General features: G+C 37.4%; 1 protein-coding gene and 2 non-coding genes across 3 annotated transcripts; 2 read left to right on the plus strand and 1 right to left on the minus strand.

Annotated features, from left to right (window-relative positions):
• Positions 1–9: 9 nt before the first annotated feature.
• LOC139114408 (uncharacterized) lies at positions 10–12,116 on the plus strand. The gene is made up of 6 exons (XM_070676128.1): positions 10–230; positions 1,038–1,754; positions 7,077–7,165; positions 8,230–8,430; positions 8,806–8,875; positions 9,062–12,116. The coding sequence occupies exons 1-6, from the start codon at positions 87–89 to the stop codon at positions 9,158–9,160; spliced, it is 1,320 nt and encodes a 439-aa protein (XP_070532229.1). The 5' UTR covers positions 10–86; the 3' UTR covers positions 9,161–12,116.
• A 4,440-nt stretch (positions 12,117–16,556) lies between these two features.
• Positions 16,557–16,721, minus strand: LOC139115059 (U1 spliceosomal RNA). Its single transcript, XR_011548038.1, has one exon. It is a non-coding gene; the product is annotated as a U1 spliceosomal RNA (small nuclear RNA).
• A 651-nt stretch (positions 16,722–17,372) lies between these two features.
• On the plus strand, positions 17,373–17,537 carry LOC139115060 (U1 spliceosomal RNA). The gene has a single exon (XR_011548039.1). It is a non-coding gene; the product is annotated as a U1 spliceosomal RNA (small nuclear RNA).
• Positions 17,538–21,795: the final 4,258 nt, after the last annotated feature.

A 21,795-nucleotide genomic window follows, 5' to 3' on the forward strand; every position in this document is an offset into this window, starting at 1 on the left:
AAGAAATAACGCACTGTGTAAGTGCACAACATCCGGAACCATCGCGCAGTCTGGGTACGGTTCGGAGATGTGATATCTCACTAGAAATGTGGATCTATATTTTCGATATGCAAGGCTCCAAATACGTTAGATTGTTACCAACTGTGGTAACTTGTAGCGTGAATCGTAGATTTCACCTTGTGAGAAGGTTCCAAAGCAAGTTTTTGTGCGACAGCACGCACGAAATCGACGTAAGTAGTAACATTCTTCCACTTCGAAGCTTCGCATAAACGCAGTGTAAATGTAATGGGGGTTGGTTCGATTGCTACCATAGCAATCCCTTGGCAAGGTTGTGTCATTTTGGTTGACAGTGGCAGGTAGTTTGGCGTATAATTTACTTCAAGGTGTAGGGAAAATGAGAGGAGAGCAATGTCTGTCAGTGCTACCTTTTCATGGAAAAATAAATTTGTTTTTGATAGTTGTGATTTGACACCGCGGCCCGATGAGTGACGTGAGTGAGAGAGAACTCAGTCACAGATGGAATATAAGGTCATATACTATTGTACATGATTTCTGTCAAAATGTCTGCAGCTGTCGTTTATGAGAAGTATCTTTGCACATAGTCAAAGATGGAATATAAGGTCATACAGTATACTATTGTACATGATGTCTGTCAAATGTCTGCAGCTGTTGTTTACATATCGTTGTTTATGGCAAGTATCTTTGCATTTTGGCCAGTGTTTTCTGGCGCTTTGTCAAGTTCGCATTCCGCTTTGAAAATCGTAGATATGTATCAATGAATATCACTGCTGTTGTTGCAGTGTTTGCGTGATTCCACCCATCGTACCCCAAGTATGAACCACTGCACTGCACTCTCTCTCTGTGGAGGGATTATGATTGAACTTGCCTCTGTGTCTGAAACTAGATTCAACAAGCTGGTAATGGAAGACCAGTTAGATAGTCCATCCTTTGTTTAGCAAACGTAAAACAAGACATAATAATAATAAATGTTGTGATAATTTGTTCATTTTGTATTTGTTTTTGACCTTTACTCCAAGGGTGCAAGATGCACAGTCGCAAGTAGCCACTTTACTGTGAATGACGTGTTCTCAAAGCAACAGAAATCACGATGCAGGCATGGCCAGTCATCATCTAGGACAATTCTGTGTGAAGGAACTGGCCAGAAAGCTACAAACAAAGCTGCAAAGAATGACTTTACTGACAGTGATTGCATCTTACCTGTTGTGTATGTGCACCGGAAATCAGACTTAATTTACCATACTGGTGCAATACCAGCCATGGAATTATATTTACCCTCTGTGTACAGAAAGACTGAAAGCAATTCTTTGATGGAGCCACCAGGATCCGACAAGTTAAAAGATGCTGCGCAAAAGTTAACAGACTTGACCCAATGGCTGCATGTTCAAGAGATTGTGAACAGTGCGGGTAAGCTTCGACATGCTTGCTCTGATGATATCATAATAAGACATCACCCACGAGACTGTTTCTACGGTGAGCAGAGCATCATCAGTCGACAAAATTACCCTGTGACATTTCTGGACTCAAACCTTTTCAAAGTTTCCCCGGTCACTTGCTGGGATGTATGGACAGACCATGAGCTCAAAACGTCAAGTTGCAACATGGACCGCAAGAGACCCATCTTGGCTGCAGATGGTGTGAAGTTACAGGCTCAGCCTGCTGATGAGGACAATAATAACCTTGGGAAGCCTTCAAAGGAGCAGTTGGCAATCATGTACCACAAATTGTGTGATGAGGTGATGAGTATGGCGCATTTCTGTGGCGCATTTTGTAACCTTTGACCTTCATAACTCCCGTACATGCCCACTTTCCAGCATTCTTTCTCAGAAATATTTTCCTGCATGATTGCTTGCATGTTGTTGAGTGTAGTTTGTTGAAAGAGAAACTGAGATGCAGGCATGATGTGATGGAGAAAGTATTCTAAAACTTTGCAAAATTTCTTAAGTGCCATACTAGTATGTGTTCTGAAAAATGCAAATGTCTCAATTTGTGAATGTACAATCGTGGAATTTTCAGTAATTTTTTAATTTGAATGCTACCTGTAGAAATTCTCAATGATTTGATTGATATAGTACCTAGCCTGTATCACAGACTGATTCAAGCATGGTTTTATAGCTTCTGAGATATGGATATCAAGGAATTGTTCTGTTGCCAGTCTCTTTCATGTAACATTTCTGAGAAAGAATGCTTGACAAGTCCCTGCAACGGCTCGTTTAACAAAATTTCCCTTGAAAGGCAAGGTGGTAGGGTTCATGCATCTAACTTCTAAAGCATGTCATTATGATGTAAATAGACCATAGACAGCAGAAGAATGAAGGCTCACTTCTACTGTCTAAGAGTTAACCTATCCATGTAAAAAGTATGGTGTTCTTGCTTATGCTCAGCAGGGTGTGGTCTACATGTACATGTTGTTTTGATTTTGACCTACTATAGACTATAGTCTATAGAAGCTATTGGGATTGGGTATCCGTCCGGCGTCCAGCGTCAGTCTGTATGTATGTATGTATGCATGTATGTCCGTTTGTGAGGCGTCCGTCCACTCAAATATCTTGAGAACTTCAGTACTTACTGATTTGATATTTGTTGTGTAGATGAAAAATATGATTTTGAGAAACCGTATTTTTTAATTTTTGATATTGTTGAAAATATGCAAATTAGCGCCAAAAAAGGTGTTTTTGGTAAAAAATCTTATTCTTCATAACCGCTGGACAGACAGCTTTGTTATTTGGTATACAGGTCCCTAGGGATAACCCAATTTAGATTTGTTCAAATGGTGATGAAATATGCAAATCTGTATTTCTAAGGAATTTTTTGTCATTTTTAATCAAAACTTTATTCCATCAAAACCGCTCGTCTGACAGCTTTGATATTTGGTATACAGGTTCCTACAGATGAACTAAATGTGATATATTGAATATATGACGAAATCTGCAATTTTGTATTTTTGATGCATTTTTTGTCATTTTTGGTCAAAAAATGTCTTTCTCAAAAGCTACTTCTCTGATGCCTTTCTATTTGGTATACAGGTTCCTAGGGGTTGTCTTAGTGTGATATATTGAAATTTGATGAAATCTTGAATTTTTGTATTTTTGGGTCAATTTTTGCCATTTTTGGTCAAAATATTTGTGTCTCACAAGTTACTCATCTTATAGATTTGATATTTGGTAAACAGGTTCCTAGGCTTTATCTTAATGTAATATATTGAAATTATAATGAAATCGTCATTTTGTATTTTGCAACTAATTTCGCCATTTTTGGTCAGGCCAATCTGAAATGAGCTATCAAAGATATCAACCTTCTTCATCAATGCATGTGTCACATAAAGTTATTCACTACATAATACAGCAGAGCTCTGTCGACTGTTTGGTCGCTTGTTTTTCAAAACCGTTGGTCAGACAGCTTTAATATTTGGTTTACAGGTCCCCAGGATGACCTTAGTGAGATAATTTCATACAGTCAGGAAATACTTAATTTTGTATCCATGTGATGTCTATAGTAGCTTCAGGGACTTTGGCCCTATGTTTACATAACAAAATTAGAATGTTAAAGCCTATCTTGTCAAATTGACAAAATCGCCCATTTTTGTTAGCTCCGCTGTCAGCGACGCGGAGCTTATCAAATAGGTTGATTATCCGTCGTCGTCCGGCGTCCGTCGTCCGTCGTCGTCCGGCGTCCGTCGTCGTCCGTCAACAATTGCCTTCTCCTCTAAAACCACAAGTCCAATTGCTTTGAAATTTTATATGCAGTTCACTTGGGGTGACCTCACTTCAGTTTGTTCAAATCATGGTGAAATTTGCATATTTGTATTTTTGGGGCATTTTTTGGTGTTTTTGGTAAAAAAAATCTTCTTCTCTGAAACCGCTCGTCTGATTGCTTTGAAATTTGATATGCAGTTTGCTTAGGGTGACTGAAACCAGATTTGTAAAAATGGTGGTGAAATTTGCATATTTGTATTTGTAAGGCAATTTTTGTCATTTTTGGTAAAAAAATCTTTAAAAATCTTCTTCTTCAAAACTACTGGTCAGATAGCTTTTATATTTGGTACATATGTCCCTAGGGATGATCTATTTCAGATTTGTTCAAATTGTGCAGAAATATGCAAATTTGCATTTTTAAGGCAATTTTTGCCATTTTTGGTCAAAAAATGTATTTCTCAAAAAGTACTGGTCTGATAGTTTTGAAATTTGGTATACAGGTTTCTATAGACGAACTAAGTAATATATATTGAATTTCTGATGAAATCTGTAATTTTGTAGTTTTGGGGCAATTTTTGCCATTTTTGGTCAAAAAATGTGTATTTCCAAAACTACTCATCTGATAGCTTTGAAATTTAGTATACAGGTTCCTACAGATGAACTAAATGATATTTATGGAAATAATGATGAAATCTGCAATTTTGTAATTTTGGGGCAATTTTTGCCATTTTTGGTCAAAAAATGTGTTTCTCAAAAAGTACTGGTCTAACAGCTTTGAAATTTGGTACACAGGTTTCTACAGATAAGCTACGTAATATATTTTGAATTTCTGATGAAATCTGTAATTTTGTATTTTTTGGGCAATTTTTGCCATTTTTGGACAAAAAATGTGTATTTCCAAAACTACTTATCTGATAGCTTTGAAATTTGGTATACAGGTTTCCATAGATGAACTAAATGATATTTATTGAAATAATGATGACATCTGCAATTTTGAATTTTAGGGCAATTTTTCTCATTTTTGGTCAAAAAATTTTAGCCACTTTTTTCTGGCCACTGCATTGAGTTATCAAAGATTTCCACCTTCTTCATCAACATGTGTCAAAAATAGTTATTCTGTACATAAACACAGCGGAGCTATATCGGCCGCTAGGTCGCTTGTTTGTTTTTTCATGTTAATGCACTGAAAAAATGAAATGCACTGTGAAAATTGACCAGTAACACAAATGAATGTGAATGCATAAACACATTTCACATACAGTTTAACTTGACTTTCCAATAAGGGTTTTGGTCTGGTAGGATGTCTGTTTGCTTGTTACATGTTTATCTTGAATGCACAAGAAATTATTTCAGTGCTTTATTACTTTGTTAAACACCATTACCCTATCTTCATTTCTCAAGACAATCGACATTTTGTCCCATTTGGCTTTCCTTGCTGAAAAAACGACTTCTGCCTAATCTACTTCTGACAACCACCATCAACCACATTCAGAGTATGCAGAATATGTTTTACCAGGAAGCTTTTGCTTAAAAGCTAACTGTACCCAATTAACAAGTTACCATACATTCTACCAAGACTATCGAATTTCATTGAAATTTTTACCACAATCTTAGTTTAGATTTCACTTTTGTAATTTGTTGGCTTCAGCATTGCTAATTCCCCCCCCCCCCGACATAAAAATGAGCTTTTCCCGGTCATTTAACAGATTTCCTGTAATTTAGCTTAGTCATTGTAGCATTTTAGCACCAGTGTCATAGTACACACTGTAGGTATTTTTGTAAATAATTGATATGTATCCTTTAAAAAGTTCATTGCCTGCATTTTCAAATCATACATCATCAGTAATGGCACATCCACTCTAAATGAGATTGCATTTGAATAATTTTTAAGTTCTCAACTGATTGCACTACACAGATAAATTTTAACATACATGTATGAACCACAAAGCAGCATCAATATTTTGATTTCATACAGTATCTCATCCACAGAATGGTGTTTTCCTTGTGGCTGTGATTGCTTGCGATAATCGTTCATCTGCTGATTATTTTATAATGTAACAGCAACTTATTTGCTTGACTCAAAGACAAGAAAGCAAAAGACTCAGAAAGCATGATAACAAATCTTGAAAGGTGTGCAATTTGACATCCATAACTGGCATGAGAACACTGAAATGTACATGTAACATATATACATTGCAGTTCCATGACGCTTGTTACCAGTGAATGTGCTGGTATCTAATTTGTTTTGGTGATTAAGTGTGAAGTTGCAGCTAGTGGGGCTTAAAATACGTGTACATGTACCTTCCGCGCCATAGCCTGATTGTGATTCAGTATGCAGTAACCGTCTTACCCTTTCTACTCTCACTTCCACTTTCACATTCTTATCAGTATGTGTACTGTTTGGCGTGTCCTGAGCCAGATTAGCAAAATATAAATAATCATGTTGTTATTTCAACGCATCAGTCAAACAGATGGTCACTGTTTCATCAGAGTCATTTCCATAAAAGAGTTACAAATGTAAAAAGAATGTGTAATTGAATTTCATGCTTAGCGCTGTTGTTTGTGTCTTTGCTATGAAAATGGAGCCCATCAATAAGACATTTTCTCAATCTTTATGCGTTCATCCTCAATCTTTACGCGTTCATCCTCACTTTCAAATCCTACTTACAGCAAATTTCACTTGACCTTGCCAATATGGTATCTGGTATACATGGATTGTGTGCATTGAACCCTTTATGAGTTTATCTGGCAAAAAGAGTGGGGTGGGTCTCGTAAAAGTGATGCCTACTCAATAGACTAATGAATGTGAATACTGTGGTCATTTATTTTGAACTGTATTTTCCTGTAACATAAAGTGTCCAGCTTTTGTGTAAAGTGTACCTAATGTAGACCTTTTGACTTCATAGAGACAGATGTGTTGTTTGTGTTCTATAACACATTTTGGTTTCAGTGCTCCAAACGAGTGTATACCAAACACTCTATCGATGAGGTTGAGTGAAATCGGCTGTAACAAACTTAAAAGTCCATTTAGATGTAATGAACACGCATAATACTGCTATATTTTTTGAGGATATTTTATTATTTTTTGGGTCATTATTGGTCAAAATTCTTTGAGACACTGCATAATTGCTTCAATATGGAAGAGTAGCACCTCAAGGACCCTTGCCCCAGTAATCAATTTTTCTGCTATTTTATATTTGTCATTGTTGTGTGCATCTATGCTTATGTGATTTAACTGAATACAATCCAATAATATCTCTATCAAGATGACTGTAATGTTTTCAGTAGATGACCTGACACAAATGCTTTGAAGAGGAAGTTGAGTTACACTACTAATATTTGTCTAAGCCACTCTCATTTCAGATGCCGAAGTTTTACATCAAACCACACGATTTTAGCATTTATTCTGATAACGTTGAATTTAATAACCAGTTTTTGGGACTGAAAACTCAGTAAGTGTAACATCTGCATACTTATTTGCATACACACTTTGTTGATGATGCATTTTATCGCCTATAGTGCAATTTGGCTCTATATGTCCACTGCAATCAAATCTCATTATAATATTGGTACCACAGGTAATCAATAAGTATGATATTATATCATATTTTAACTTACATGTCCCTTTATAAAATTTGAAAATTGCATTCTTAATCACAATTTTGCTAGCCAAGGGCAATTCTTCAGATAGAGACCCTCTTTCAAAAGAATAAAGACTTGAAATAAGATATATAAGTGATGTCAATCACTTACACATGTTTTATCTTTTAGCTACTGATATTTTTCGCCACTATGAATTTGTGTCAGGATTTTCATATAATATGGCCATTGAAACTTTGCCGGTGAAATAACTGGGTGCATCTTCACATATTTGTTACCTTTGATGTCAAATGAATTTGAAATTGCTTCCCTTTCTTCTCCCGCATCAATCCATTGATTGATCAATGGCAAATTGTTGCCAAAGTACAATAAAATATCATTTATCCTGTAGGTAATATTGATTCATTCTGCCTGATTATTACCACAGTCTTTATGATTTTCAGAGTGTGTGATATATCAGTCTTGATATCAGGTTATTCAAAAATCACATTGAGACACTGCCAGGCTACTGACATAGAATAAAATCCTGATTGTAGAGGATGATAACATTTACACTCAGTCTGATTGTTTATTGAACTGGCCAGTGGACTTCTTTGTATTTACTTGTAAGAATTTTGGTCTTTTTCACAGTTTGTATATAGAGTCAGAAAAAAGTACTGTCTAGCTTTGAATTGAACTGCTATATGCCGTCTACCATACATATAGCAAAACATAAATCACAGCCATGATGTAGTTTACAGGAAATCAAAGGTGAAATGGACGCAAATTCAAAATTCATTACATTTGCTTATGACAAAGTGTTTTTATGTCTCTCCCAACTTCCAATGAGAAAAGAGTTGGGTTGATGAATGCCTGTCTTCTTTTTATCAAGACCCAGGTAGCATATTTAAAAAATGCATACTCTTCTTCATCTTAGTGGGAGGATGACTTATGAAGGCTTGGTGAAAACTCTAAAATTTACCAGTTTACTGTACTTTATGGATGCTGAGCTTGAAGTGTTGAAGATCACAGTGCATCCGGAAGAGAGCAGTATTCAGGCGAGGTGGCGGATCAAGGCATTGCCATTTCATACCTGGTTGCTGAAACTTCACAAAAGAGATAAAAACCCATATTACAGGTACACATTTATGAAGATGTGCCCTACTGTGAAATTCTCACCGGAGATGCTGTATTTTGAAATTGACATCATTGATGCAATCTTATACTGGTATCAACCGATTTTGCGGATAACACAGTCTCATAGTGTTGATTTATGTTTGTAATGATATGCAACAGTGCATGCATGACATTCAATGGCTGCTCTTGATAGAAACTGCGTTATTTGTATCTGCTGCTTTTTGAGCTAATCTCCTGACGTAGATATTATGATTTAGATGAGTAACTTCCAAGTCTCAGAATATCAGACAAATATTTAGTTTTGATCATTAGTAATAGTAAAAAAATTGTGACACTTTTCACTTAAACTGTTGCCTATGTCCTTTGAACATTCCAGGTACTATGACGCGTATTCTACATTTTACATAGGAACCGATGGGCTGATCCATGTCCATAAGATTGACAAGGTAAGTGTGTTCAAAGAATACAAACCATGAGTTATACATTCAAGTGAATGGGGAAAGCCAGGGAAATGATTACATGAACATGGTGTCAGTAACTTCTCAATTTAGACATATTGATCCGTCCATTCACAACTCAGTTTTCTGCAAAAATCGTCCACTGTAATTTTTTTACTGTGGTCTTCCTCACAGGTCATGCCAGACTCTGATGCTAAGAAGGAACCAAACTGGCTGACAAGATTAACCTTGGCGCTGCGAGGATCCAGACCTGCCTATGGCTTACCACAGTGATTTTATCAAGTCTCCTAATCAACTGCTCTAATTCTATGATAGTGACATGTTGTCTTTTTAAGTGTGACTAGTGTATTGAAAAGTATAACATCATGCATTGAACATTTTACATTTTCGTACGAGTAATATTAAGAGAAATATTTTGTTTTGCACTATCTAGATGTAATCCAAACTCTCTGTATGAAATAATAACCATCTACTGTATTATAGAAAGCTGTGAAACTGTTGAGATTGTAACTAGTGCCAAGCTTTTAGACTTTTTATTCATTTGAATTACCTCACTGAGCGTTTACCACTGACTTCACAAGTCTTGAAGTGCCCTCTACGCCCATCAGATCCTCCCAATACGTAAGGTTAGATGTAAGCCTTCCTTGACTAACCCTTCCTTGACTAAAGGCTAATCTCAAAAAAGTGGTGAAGAAATTGAGGGAAGTAATGTTGATAATATTACGAATGCAACAAAAATATGAAATTAATACATTTGATGTATGTACCTATACTATAATGTATATGCCCATACCATAGCAGAGAAACTGGGGCATTAATTTTTAGTCACCAATGCCTGTGGGTGAGTCCATCCCCACAATTTCCTGTAGAGAGCAAACTGACCAGGCTCAGAGCCATACACTGGAAAGTTGTAGACAAAGGCTGAACGCATATCATGTAGGACAAGATACACATTATCAGTTTAGAGGTGAGATGGCCATCAAAGCAAAACACTTCACTTTTGTACGGCATTGTTTTCACACAGAACTGTAAGTTATTAACTTTCATTCAACTGGAGTTTATACGCTTTCAATACACAACACAAACAATACACTACACAAACATGTTCCTGTGTATTAAGTCCCAGGCAGATATTTAAGATGTTTGTCACAAGTAACTGTATCACTAATACCTACCACATGATAGTAAGTATATTCTAACTGTAATGTAAGCAATATGATCAAGAAAGTGTAAACCAATGAAATTGTCTTGTGTGATTCATATGATAAAAGAAATATCTCATAGAATTAGAAATCTTACAAAAATTACTCAAATAGTGTGTTCCAGAATAAGCTATGATGTACGTAACTTGAGAAATATCAATTGTTCTGCATAATGTCACGCCATGAATAATATTATAAGGTAGAAATCCTGATATTCAGACTAGACCTGTACCAAAGCCCTGCAACTTCCAATTCTCAGCATTGAGAAGAGAGATTTTTTTCCAGTGATGTCATTTGTAAAGGAATGTGGTAAACCATTGTTGTGGCTTGGTTTTTATGTCTTCACCTGTTTTCAAAAAATGATCCATACCAATGAAAAAACAAGACAATACAGGTTTGAATTTTAACGGTCAACTTCACTGTATCAAAGGAATTGTGAGAATCAAAATGTTGATTTGCAGCTGTGGATTTTGAGATAGCAGAGCTGGATGATTAATTAATTTAAAAACGGCTGTATTCACTTGTATCATTTGCATATTGTCCTTCATGAACAGTTCATTCATATGTACCTGTAAGCATGAAAGCCAAGCCATTTTATTGAAGCTACACTTCATAATCCAGCGATGGTACATCCATGAGGGTATTCACTCAATGGTCCAGAGACATGTGTACTGGGTGATAATACCATACAATGTATATGAAGCAAAATTTATTTTATGCAGTATCATTAAAAAGACAATAAAATTTTGGTGCTCGGACTTTGTGAACATAAGAGCTGTGTCTTGTTTTGCACTTCTAAGAGTTGTATGCACCACTGTCCAAAACTGGGTACAAGCTAGAATATGCCTCAGGTACCAGAGTTTTCTATCCCTTAAAATCAGACAATTAGATGCTTGTTCACAGCTAGTGGGGAAACATTATGTACCTTGTACAAGTTTCTTACATTTTGAAATGAATAGTATAGTTTTTTTGTGAGGATTGGAAATAAAAAATATTTTAATTTCAACCATTGGTCGATTTTGTGTTATGCATTATAGAAAGCTGATGTTGCTAGTCCAGATGGATATGCATAAAGACGAGATACAACTTCTTTTTAACCTCAACAGGTTTTCAAGTTGGTGTATGGAGATACTTCAGTAGTACTTATGCTGTTGTATTCAGGAACGTATACATATAACTGGGACTCCTCAACCTCATGTTTGTGCATCCTGGCCCTTGCACCACTGGTACAAAATATTCGCATACAAGTCGAAAATTTGGTTTTGTAAAATCTGTGAATGAGCGCCCACCTTACATCTGTGACTGTGCCAATTTGAGCTGCAGTGTTAAATGAACTTCAAAACAATGACTCAGCATTTTGCAATCATGGCTGTATGGCTGCAGAGACAAAACAAGGATCAAGGTGATTCGTTAACTCTCTCAAGCCTGACTTTCTGGTACTATCTTACAAGGACGGTCCATATGTGTAGGGATTTAGGCATGAAAGGGTTAAAACTGATTCCTAATAAATGAGTTTCAAACTTCAGTCATAATATGCGCAGGGAAACTTTTGGCTGATTCTCATTCTTAACAAAGAAAAATTGATGATAAACAATTGGGGATCATTTTAAAAATCTTTTCCGTATGAACGCAAATTTCCTATAATGTCAGTGTCTGTTCATATAACTACATGTAGATCAAATAAGTACAAATTGTACACTTTTTGGTCTGTGAACTTAAAATCATTCTCTTCCTATAAGCCAGAATTACTGCTGCATTCGAACACTTCTACAATGATGTATCTATATTACTGGTTAATTTTGTGAGCTCAAACGAAAAAGTGAAGATGAGTCTTTTTGTTTTAACAGACCTAAGATGAGAATCAAATCTGCCATTGTTGCCAGCTGCCATTTACCAACAAATACACTCTCCACAATGTAAAGACTACAGTAGGCATGGTAACTCTCACATGACTTTTGGGAGAACTCTCGATATCTTTCTTCTTCACGAACACATTGAAATAAAATATTTGTTTTTCCAACCGTCAACATTTTCTGTGCAACTGTTGATGTAAGCTATTGCCCAAATCTGAAAGCATTTTACGGAGGCAATGATGTAGAATGGCAATACAATATGAACATCCGTGGATTGTATATGGTGCATGATGTGATACGTTGTGTTTCAGATGCTGTTTACATGTAGTAATACTTGATAACATGTCGCATGAAGGATTTATGTATGTGTGCATCAAGCAATGTTATCAATGACAGTGGACTATTCATGAAATGTGTGTAAGAACACTCATATAGAGTAATGGTGCTATCTGCTAACTATGGAGGTGCTGTCATTGACACCTGTATCAACGATAACAAAAACTTCCTTTAGATATCTTTGACAACAATGAACCCGGGCTGTTTAAGTTTCACTAACATTCACTGCAGATACTTTCAGCAAAGCGGCTGGTTGCCATGATAACCTTTGTGTTCAGAGTTCCATTTAGAACAGTGCTTTCTCTTTACAATAAACTGTTGTTATCATCAGGCTCTGCATCAACCAGGGTTTTTTTGTCATAGATAAGATACCGTGTATGTGCAGACTGGAATATTCATCATATATCTTCTGGCTTGCATATCGTGTCATTTTCTGGCCTTCGTGGCATGCTCCCACACAAGTGTAATAAAACAAACAGTTAATCCTCTAAAATGTTAACAGGATTGTCATTGACTGTCGTGGTATGCACTCTACTGTTGTAAATTTTATCAGGATTGATTTAGTTCCATTTAATAGAATGACAAAATCTGGTTTTGAAAGTTTAGGGCAATGATGATGTTTCGTGACATGTAACACAAAAGGCCTGGTCAGTATGTGGCGTCCTCATAAAACATAGTTCGTTATGGTTTTATTTTTTTAAACCTTTCTATTGTATTGATAATAGGGTATTTGACTTCTGATAAAGCAATACAGACATGTGATCAACTATGTTTAGATGCAAAAATGGTCACTTTGAAAATGACAGTTTCTGATCTTGTACAATCCTTGATTGGCTATTGCCACCTTGCAAGTAGCATGAATTCTGCTTTGAACATATGACAACGTCTATTTTTCAGTGAAGTGTGAGGTATGGTGAGGTGTCAACATAGTTTTTCTAGTTATGGATATTGCTGCAATAACACAGTGACATTATTGATAAATGTAAACTAATCAAATGAATGACATTTCTTGCTTGGTAGTGATTGGTGCAGGATGTAGAATGTGCATTTTACAGGTATGATGCAAATGCAAACATGCTGTTATTTAAATAAAATATCTAAAAGTCACAATGACTTGCAATTACTTGTTTTATTTCTGGTAGGTTAAGTTCAGAACATCGAACTTGAAGATGACACCAAAATTAGGATATCAGCATCTGGATTGCTAAGATACAGGTGTTTACATTGAATATTTACACCTGTGTCATCTGCAGTTTGAGTTGCAGATTGCCGAGTCAACTGGCACCTACATTGACATGTATAAGCCTCAGGATCGCCCTACAGCATCTAAAACAAAATCACACCATGGATCAGATACCGTACTAGTTTGTCAACCATTTCACTTTCATGGAACTTCTCAAGTGTTTATACAATCTTATAACTTAGGTGCTACAATAAAATTCTATGTTTGCCGTCCACATGCTGGTAGGTTTTTCAGAGAAAAATTAAAAAAACAAAACACAGAGTTACCACTATTACAAATAGAAATCGAATAAAAATTGACCTTCTGTTAATACCCTTGTGTTTTTTGTCTGTGTTGTTTTTTTTCCTTGGCTGGATGGTAGGTTTTTCAAAAATGCAAGGACCCAAAAGAAGGATTTTCTTTAAATGGCCTTAATTTTAAAAAAATTGTTAAACTTGAGGTCTCAGGTTAGCTATGCTGGCTGGAGGTACAAGAGAGAATGATTTTCCTTGCCGCGTACATCCAAACAAATGATCAATGAGAAGAGCAAATCTTACTGTACAGTACAAAACAATAACACAATTATACAAATTTATATTCAATACAATATGGTAGTTTGACTGGGGTTCGAACTCACAACGTACGGTACTTAGTCACCTAGCAGAGAAGCCACAGACAAAACCGCTCGGCCAAATCCCAAATCTCAAAAAAAAGGGTTCAATAACCGAGCTAAGATGTTACAATTTTTCTGACTGCGACCCCTCCACGTGAAGCACTCACACTCATACGATATCATACACAAACTTTATCGAAGCGAATCAATGAATACATCGCTTCAACTTGGCGAAAGATAGCCTTAGGGACAAAACTCAAACTGCAGCTAAGAACGCCGAAACATATCTGGAGTGTGCAAAAACTGAATTTCCAGTGTTCGCAATGAAATTGTCTTCACTGCAAAACACAATATAGTCATCAACAAGGAAAACAAAACATCTTTATGATGATACTACAGGCCATTACGGTCCCGCAAAATACCGCAGAGCATGTCTCGTCAACTGAATCCTCTCACTCTTGAGGCAGATAAAGATGCATTGGTGCAGGATCAACCAATTTCATCGTGTTTCATGTAGCAATCAATCAATCAATCAATCAATCAATCAATCAATCAAAAGCATTTATATAGCGCAAAAATCTATTACGAGGTAATGTTCTAAGGCGCTGAACAAGAACACAAAAATCAAAAAGCTCTCTCAAAGAGATGCGATTTCAAGCCCTTTTAAAAGTGATCAACGTAGGCGACTGGCGAAGTTCCAACGGAAGACTGTTCCACAAATCGGGAGCACATCTTGAGACGGAGCGTTTCCCATACGTTTGCAGGTTACACCGTGGCAAGACTTTTCACTTGATCAAAGTAAGCGAGGTGAAGGTTTGATGTGAAGCAGATCTGATAAATACACAGGATTGGTGCCATTTAATGCATTGTATGTAATCAGAAGAATTTTTAATGGATCTTGTATTGTACTGGTAACCAATGAAGTTTCTTAAGTGTAGAGGTGATGTACGATGTGGTCACATTTCCTTATCCTTGACACAATCCTAGCTGCAGTGTTTTGGGCATGTTGGAGTGGCTTGATGTCCTTTGAAGGTAATCCAAACAGGAGAGCGTTACAGTAGTCTAATTTGGATGAGATGAAGGCATGCATAACTATCTGACAGGTTTCTTTTGTGAGATATTGACGGATGTGACCAATTTTTCTGAGATGATAGTAGATGGATTTGCATGTGGTGGCAATATGCTTCCTGAAGGTGAGTCGATCATCAAAAGTCACTCCGATATTACGGGCCGAACTTACAAGCTGAACGACAGATGATCCAATGTTGATAGAGTCGATAAAATGAATGAAGTGTTCGGGCAAATTGGGATCGAATTAGTAGGACGTCTGTTTTACCATCATTTAAGTTTGTTTTGAGTCATCCACGATTTAATTTCCTGAATGGCTATTTCCATCTTCCTCACTGCTGATGATGTGTCGGGCCGTGAGAAGAATTGGTATAACTGGTTGTCATTGGCGTATTGGTGAAAATCCAGATTGTGATGTCTGATACTTAGCAAGTGGAGAAATATAGCAATGCAAGAATATGTCATTATAATGATTGTCATTCTCTTGAAAATTTTAAAAGGTTCAGTATAAGAAGCCATTTAGAAAAATGTATTTAAAAAGTTTTGTCACCATGGCATAATTTAAGATACAGCGCTGTAAAGTGACAAAATTATTTGTTCCTTTACATAAAAACCAATGGGGATAATGCGGACTGAGCAGTTTTTCATGGCGCTTTTGATAAATATTCTGAATCTTCTGTTGATTGGTCAGCAACCCATATTTCTCCTTACGTCTTAAAGTCAGTAGTAAAGAAATGTGTTGAAAATCTATGTACTGAAAGGAACTAACAATAAGTCTTAATGGGGCCTCTATGCCGTGGCTGATAAATTTGTTGGAAAGCAATGTGGACTGTATAAAATCAAAGTGTATTATGTGCTTAGCGCTTGTGCCTGACGTGTTGGAAAAAGCAAAGTGGGAATGCCCATATTTACTTCTCAAATATCTTGTCCACTCACCATTTACAACATATAACTCTATGGAGAACATACTATTTTCTTTTGTGTAGCCAAACACCCTTAATAATGTAGAGAATGGTTCGATGCGTAATTGTAGCTGTGATACTTGCTATGTGAGGTCCACCAAGATTTTGATCAACGTCAGAACTCATCCCAAAGGTTGCCAGGGACCCCCACAACCGAGGTAAACATGTATCTTCGGTACGTTCAGGAAAGTTAAAACATGTCTGTTGACAGTGAATATCGCAAAATTTAAATATTGCAGCTATGTTGACGAAGTTCATCTAGATATCATGCATAAAATACATTATTTGTATTAACGAGAAAGTAGCACATTGGCAGCTCCGACGATGCCCTGCCTAATTTATAAGTTCCTATAAGATGCTTTGGCACCAAAAGGCTTTTTTAGCAAGATTCAATTCTATTTTTCGATTAAAATCAGGGGATAGCGCGAACGCAGTCCCCCACTACCAGAAATTATGCACCCGAGTCACCCACATTTGGGGTGATCGCAAGGGTCAACCCGCCCGGAGTGCAATGGACAGGCCTCGCCCTGGAGGAACCGCCTACGTGATCACGGTTAACCTCTGTGCCAGGTAAGTATGCCGAATTGAGGTTTACATAACAAATATACCAGCTTCAAAAAATTCTATGAGCGGTTGGACAGGTAATGGACGAATTCGTCTACTGCGCATGTCAGCTCTGAGCTCCACATGATAACAAACCGACTGAACGACGACGGTGTCGGGTTTCTATTTTATGACAGTCCTTATCAACGTTTTACAACGTATCTAATTAACAAACTGCCGAGATACGATCACCGCTGGCAACAATTTGCACAACTTAAGCTCCGAATGTACTGCCATTGATTGCAGTCGGTAACCACCGTCATGGATAATATTTGCATATGAATTATTTCAGTCAGTACTGTATGTGACGTCACATAATTCATAGCAAATATTATCCATGACGGTGGTTACCGACTGCAATCAATAGCAGTACATTCGGAGCTTAAGTTGTGCAAATTGTTGCCAGCGGTGATCGTATCTCGGCAGTTTGTTAATTAGATACGTTGTAAAACGTTGATAAGGACTGTCATAAAATAGAAACCCGACACCGTCGTCGTTCAGTCGGTTTGTTATCATGTGGAGCTCAGAGCTGACATGCGCAGTAGACGAAATTCGTCCATTACCTGTCCAACCGCTCATAGAATTTTTTGAAGCTGGTATATTTGTTATGTAAACCTCAATTCGGCATACTTACCTGGCACAGAGGTTAACCGTGATCACGTAGGCGGTTCCTCCAGGGCGAGGCCTGTCCATTGCACACCGGGCGGGTTGACCCTTGCGATCACCCCAAATGTGGGTGACTCGGGTGCATAATTTCTGGTAGTGGGGGACTGCGTTCGCGCTATCCCCTGATTATAAAATTCGAAAAATAGAAATTATTTTCTTACCTCACACTACGCAGCTTTCTATTTAATTGATAATAGGGTATTTGACTTCCGATTAAGCAGTACAGACACGTGATCCAACTATAATTAGATGCAATACTTACCACTGGAAAATTACTGTTTCTGATCTTGTACAATCCTTGATTTGCTTTTGCCACCTCGAAAATAGTATGTATTCTGTTTTGACTATATGAAAGTTGCTATTTTTCAGTGAAGTGTAAGGTATGAGGTGTCAACATAGTTTTCAAGTTATGGAAATTGCTGCAATAACACAATGACATTATTGATAAATGTAAACTAATCGAATGAATTACATTTCTTGCTTGGTAGTGATTGGTGCAGGATGCAGAATGTACATTTTACAGGTGTTATGTAAATGCAAGTTTGTCCTACGGCTTGAACATGCTGTTATTTAAATAAAATATCTAGAAGCCACAATGACTTGCAATTGCTTGTTTTGCTTTATTTCTTTTTGTTAAGTTCAGAACATTGAACTTGAAGATGACACCAAAATTAGGATAACCAGCATCTTTGTGATTGCAAAGATACAAATGTTGATGTTGAATGTTTACACCTGTGTCACCTGCATCGGATGGCAGATTTGCTGGTTCAACCTGCACCAGATTGACATGTACAAACGTCAGGATTGCCTAGAGCATCCAAAACCAAATTTCAAACTATGAATCAGATACCTTACTAGTTTGTCAACCATTTCATTTTCATGGATCCTCCCACCTATTTATACAATCTTATGACCTAATTTTAAAATGCATGTTAAAGGTCTCGAGGCCTCAGGTTAGCTTTAATGGCTGGATGCACAAGAGAGGATGATTTCCCTGCCACTTCCGAACAAATGGTCAATGGTAAGAGCAAACCGTATTGTCAAAAATATAACACGATAATATAAATTTGTATTCGAATACAAATATCAAGTTACAGCCAAGAATACTAAAACAGCTAAGTCTGGAATTTGCATAAGCTGAATTACCAGTGTTTACAATGATGACAATATTTGTAACTGTACTACATGATTACAAACAGTACAGCATCAAACACCAAAAAGGAAATATCTTTCAGATGATGGTCCTGGCCATTATACAGTCCTGCAAAGAGTATGGTACAGGCCCAGAGCATGTCTTTTAAAGTGAATCTTGTAAACATTTAGACAGATGATGACACATCGGTGTGGTATAGGAATATTTAATCTGCCTTCATGCAGAAATACAAGAATATGTTACTGTAATATTGTCGTTTTCTTGAAAGTTACATAAAGGAATGCATCACAAAGACTCAATATGAGAAGCTATTTTGAAAAATGTATTTAAAAGTTGTGTCACGATGCCATACTCTAAAATCAGTTGGCAAAATTATTTGTTTCTTTATGTTAAAGCTATGGAAAGCTGATTCAGCATTTTTTCACTGCTTTGATAAATATCATTCTGAATCTCCATTGACTGGTCAGCAAACGTTTCTTCCGTGTCCGAAAATCCTTAGTAAAGAAAGATTTTGCAAATCTATACTTAAAGGAATGACTATGAGTAATTCTTAATTGGGTATTTTTGTGAAGGCTGGGCTTTGTTATCACAAAGCATGTGGATGGTCTAAAATCAAAGCATATGTTGTACTTCTGCCAAAAGTGTTCATAAAGGCAAAATGGGAATGCCCACTTTCGCTCATCCACTTTCACTCATAAAATTTCTTGTCTACTCACTATCTACAACATGTGTATTTATGAAGAAAATTAATTTCTTTTCTTTTGCGTAGCCACACACCCATACAATGAACGAAAGTGTTTTATGCATAATTGTGACTGTAATGCTTGCTATGTAAAGTCTACCAAGTTGATCAATCAACTGAGCGTGGGACATCCGTGTTTCTGGGAGCTGCCATTACCAGAAGTTGAATGGCGACTCCCAGGAACGCGATCGACATGTGTGAACAAATTTCAAATGCCATTTATAACGTCAAGGTTAAGTGTAGTATAGCGGTCAGTCTTCAGTAGTGATAAATCGGTACGACCAAATGCAGTAAATATGTAGCATTTCACATCAACACGCCTCCGTCCAGGGGGATGCGCTTATTTGGAACTCTACATCGGCATAAGCTTAGTAGCGCTACTGGTGAGCGAGGTCGCAAAAACCAAAACTCACTGACCGCCTCACCGTAGCGCTACAATTTTGCAGCTATATCGTATGAAGTTGACTATGAATATTGCTTCTGTTATTAGAATCGGGAATAGAAATGTAGGATTGCCTTTAATATGCAGGGCTACCTAAAACTTGTTTCAAGTGCGGTAGATTTGGTCACATGAGCAGAGATTGTCGTGACATATTTCAAATGTTTGGAAATGTGGCATATTGCCGAGAACTGTAAGAATTCCATAAAGTGTACCATTTGTGGTGAAACTGGCCACGTGTTTAGAAATTGTTCCTTGCCATTCACCAGACTGAGTAAAGTTTCGAAGTCTGTAAGTTTTGGACACCCGCGAGCCACCTGCTGCTCCACGTGGAGACGTACCATCTCATGTGGCTGCGGAGGAAGGCGGGCCAGAAGCAGTAGGTTCTAATGACAAAAATGACGACAAGGTTAATAACACTTCGGGAAGTGACATGGAATGTGGTAATGGTAAAGTAAATTCTGAGGTGGATATTTTAGATTCTGGCACAGAACCGGACGAGGACGTGCGTCTTGCTACGTCACCATGTGACCTAGATGACAATGCAACAGACTCAGTGGATACTCAGGTCACATCCGGTCAAAGACAAAGGTCTGAAGTTCAAGATATAAGTGATTTCAGTTATAGTCCGAACACTGGCTCGGCCACTTCTAGCTATAGGTGTCGGACACAGAACCTGACATCACTGGCGGTGACAAGACGGTTCTTGCTCGTTGCAAACAAGACTAAATATAGACGTCCTGCTCCTGACTATGGTTTCCTCTGACGATGACGCTGAACGCCTCAATTTGGAGGACAGTGCAAGCGATAGACTAGTTATTGATGAGAGTAGCTTTGATGAAGGTAATATTTCACCACACCCTATTTACCCATCGGCCCCGAGTCCTTCCGCGGCTAAGTCGAATGCTCGCAAGGTTATTGACAAAATGCGTAATTTTAAACTTCACGATTTACAGTCTCTGGTCGTTCCTTGTTGTTCAATATCAGGTGAGTAATGTGATTCAGAACTTGTTGGATGGAAAGCTGCAGTTAATCATTGTAGAGATAAGCACAAATTATCCGAAATTTGTATAGCTTGTGTAGTAAATCAGAGATGTAAGAAATTCAGTAACCCATTTATTTGTCTGGACCACTTATGTAAGTTTCATCCATCTTTTGTGTCTGAGAAAGGGCTGCATTTTTTAATTCTTATTTCTCTTAAATTATGGTACATTTTGTCTTTTCTTCGCTCCTTATTGATTTTATTTGTTCACTCAATGTAAACGGCCCTCAGGATGCTTGTAAAAAAAGCAGTGTTTTTCATTATCTTAGAGACCTCAAATATGTCTTTTTAAACGCATATTTCCTCTATTGAGGAGGCCCAGGTGTGGAATAAGGAGTGGGGAGGGGAAGGTTTTTGGAGTATTGGTTCAAATATAAGTTGTAGGGTTGGGATACTGATTAAAAGAATTGTTCTTTCAAAGATGTCAAGGTGGATGACAAGGGGAGAGTGATTGCTGGAACTCTGGAAATTGATGGTTCTCTAATAAAAGTGTGCAATGTTTGTGCCCCAAACAACAACACTCAGCGGCCCCAGTTTTTTAGAAATCTTGTCGAATTCATAGCGGGGTCCAGTCCAGTTACGTTAGGAGGGGATTTCAATTGCACAGAAAGCATGTTAGAAAATATAAAAACATGTTAGATGTTTTCAGGGGTTCTATGACTTGTAATGCTCGCTTTATTTTTGGTAAAGAAATTGCTGAAATTTGTGCTGATTTTGATTTTTGTAATGTATTTCGGGTACAAAACCCCACTAGCCGCGCTTACACATGGCGGGATAAAAATGATAGCTTAGGTAGTCGTCTTGATAGATGGTATGCGTCGAAGTTGCTCAATTGTACCTCGAACTTTGTGCCGTGCCCTTTTCTGACCATGATGGAGTCTCTGTTAGTGTATCGCCATTTAATGACGTTCAGAGGATCCCTGGGGAGCTATGGCCAGTAGTTGGTAAAAATGCACGTTTCACATTGTTGAAGCTATCGTGCTATGGGGAGTTGTATGCCATTGTAC

Source organism: Ptychodera flava, chromosome 16 (assembly GCF_041260155.1).
Source record: "Ptychodera flava strain L36383 chromosome 16, AS_Pfla_20210202, whole genome shotgun sequence".
Classification (NCBI taxonomy): Eukaryota; Metazoa; Hemichordata; class Enteropneusta; family Ptychoderidae; genus Ptychodera; species Ptychodera flava.

Excerpts from the sequence above, each read along its gene's own strand:
- LOC139114408 (XM_070676128.1), top strand. The coding sequence starts at position 87 with ATGTGGATCTATATTTTCGATATGCAAGGCTCCAAATACGTTAGATTG. Across the intron at positions 8,431-8,805 it reads GATAAAAACCCATATTACAG|GTACTATGACGCGTATTCTA; the intron begins GTACACATTTAT and ends TGAACATTCCAG. Across the intron at positions 8,876-9,061 it reads ATGTCCATAAGATTGACAAG|GTCATGCCAGACTCTGATGC; the intron begins GTAAGTGTGTTC and ends TCTTCCTCACAG.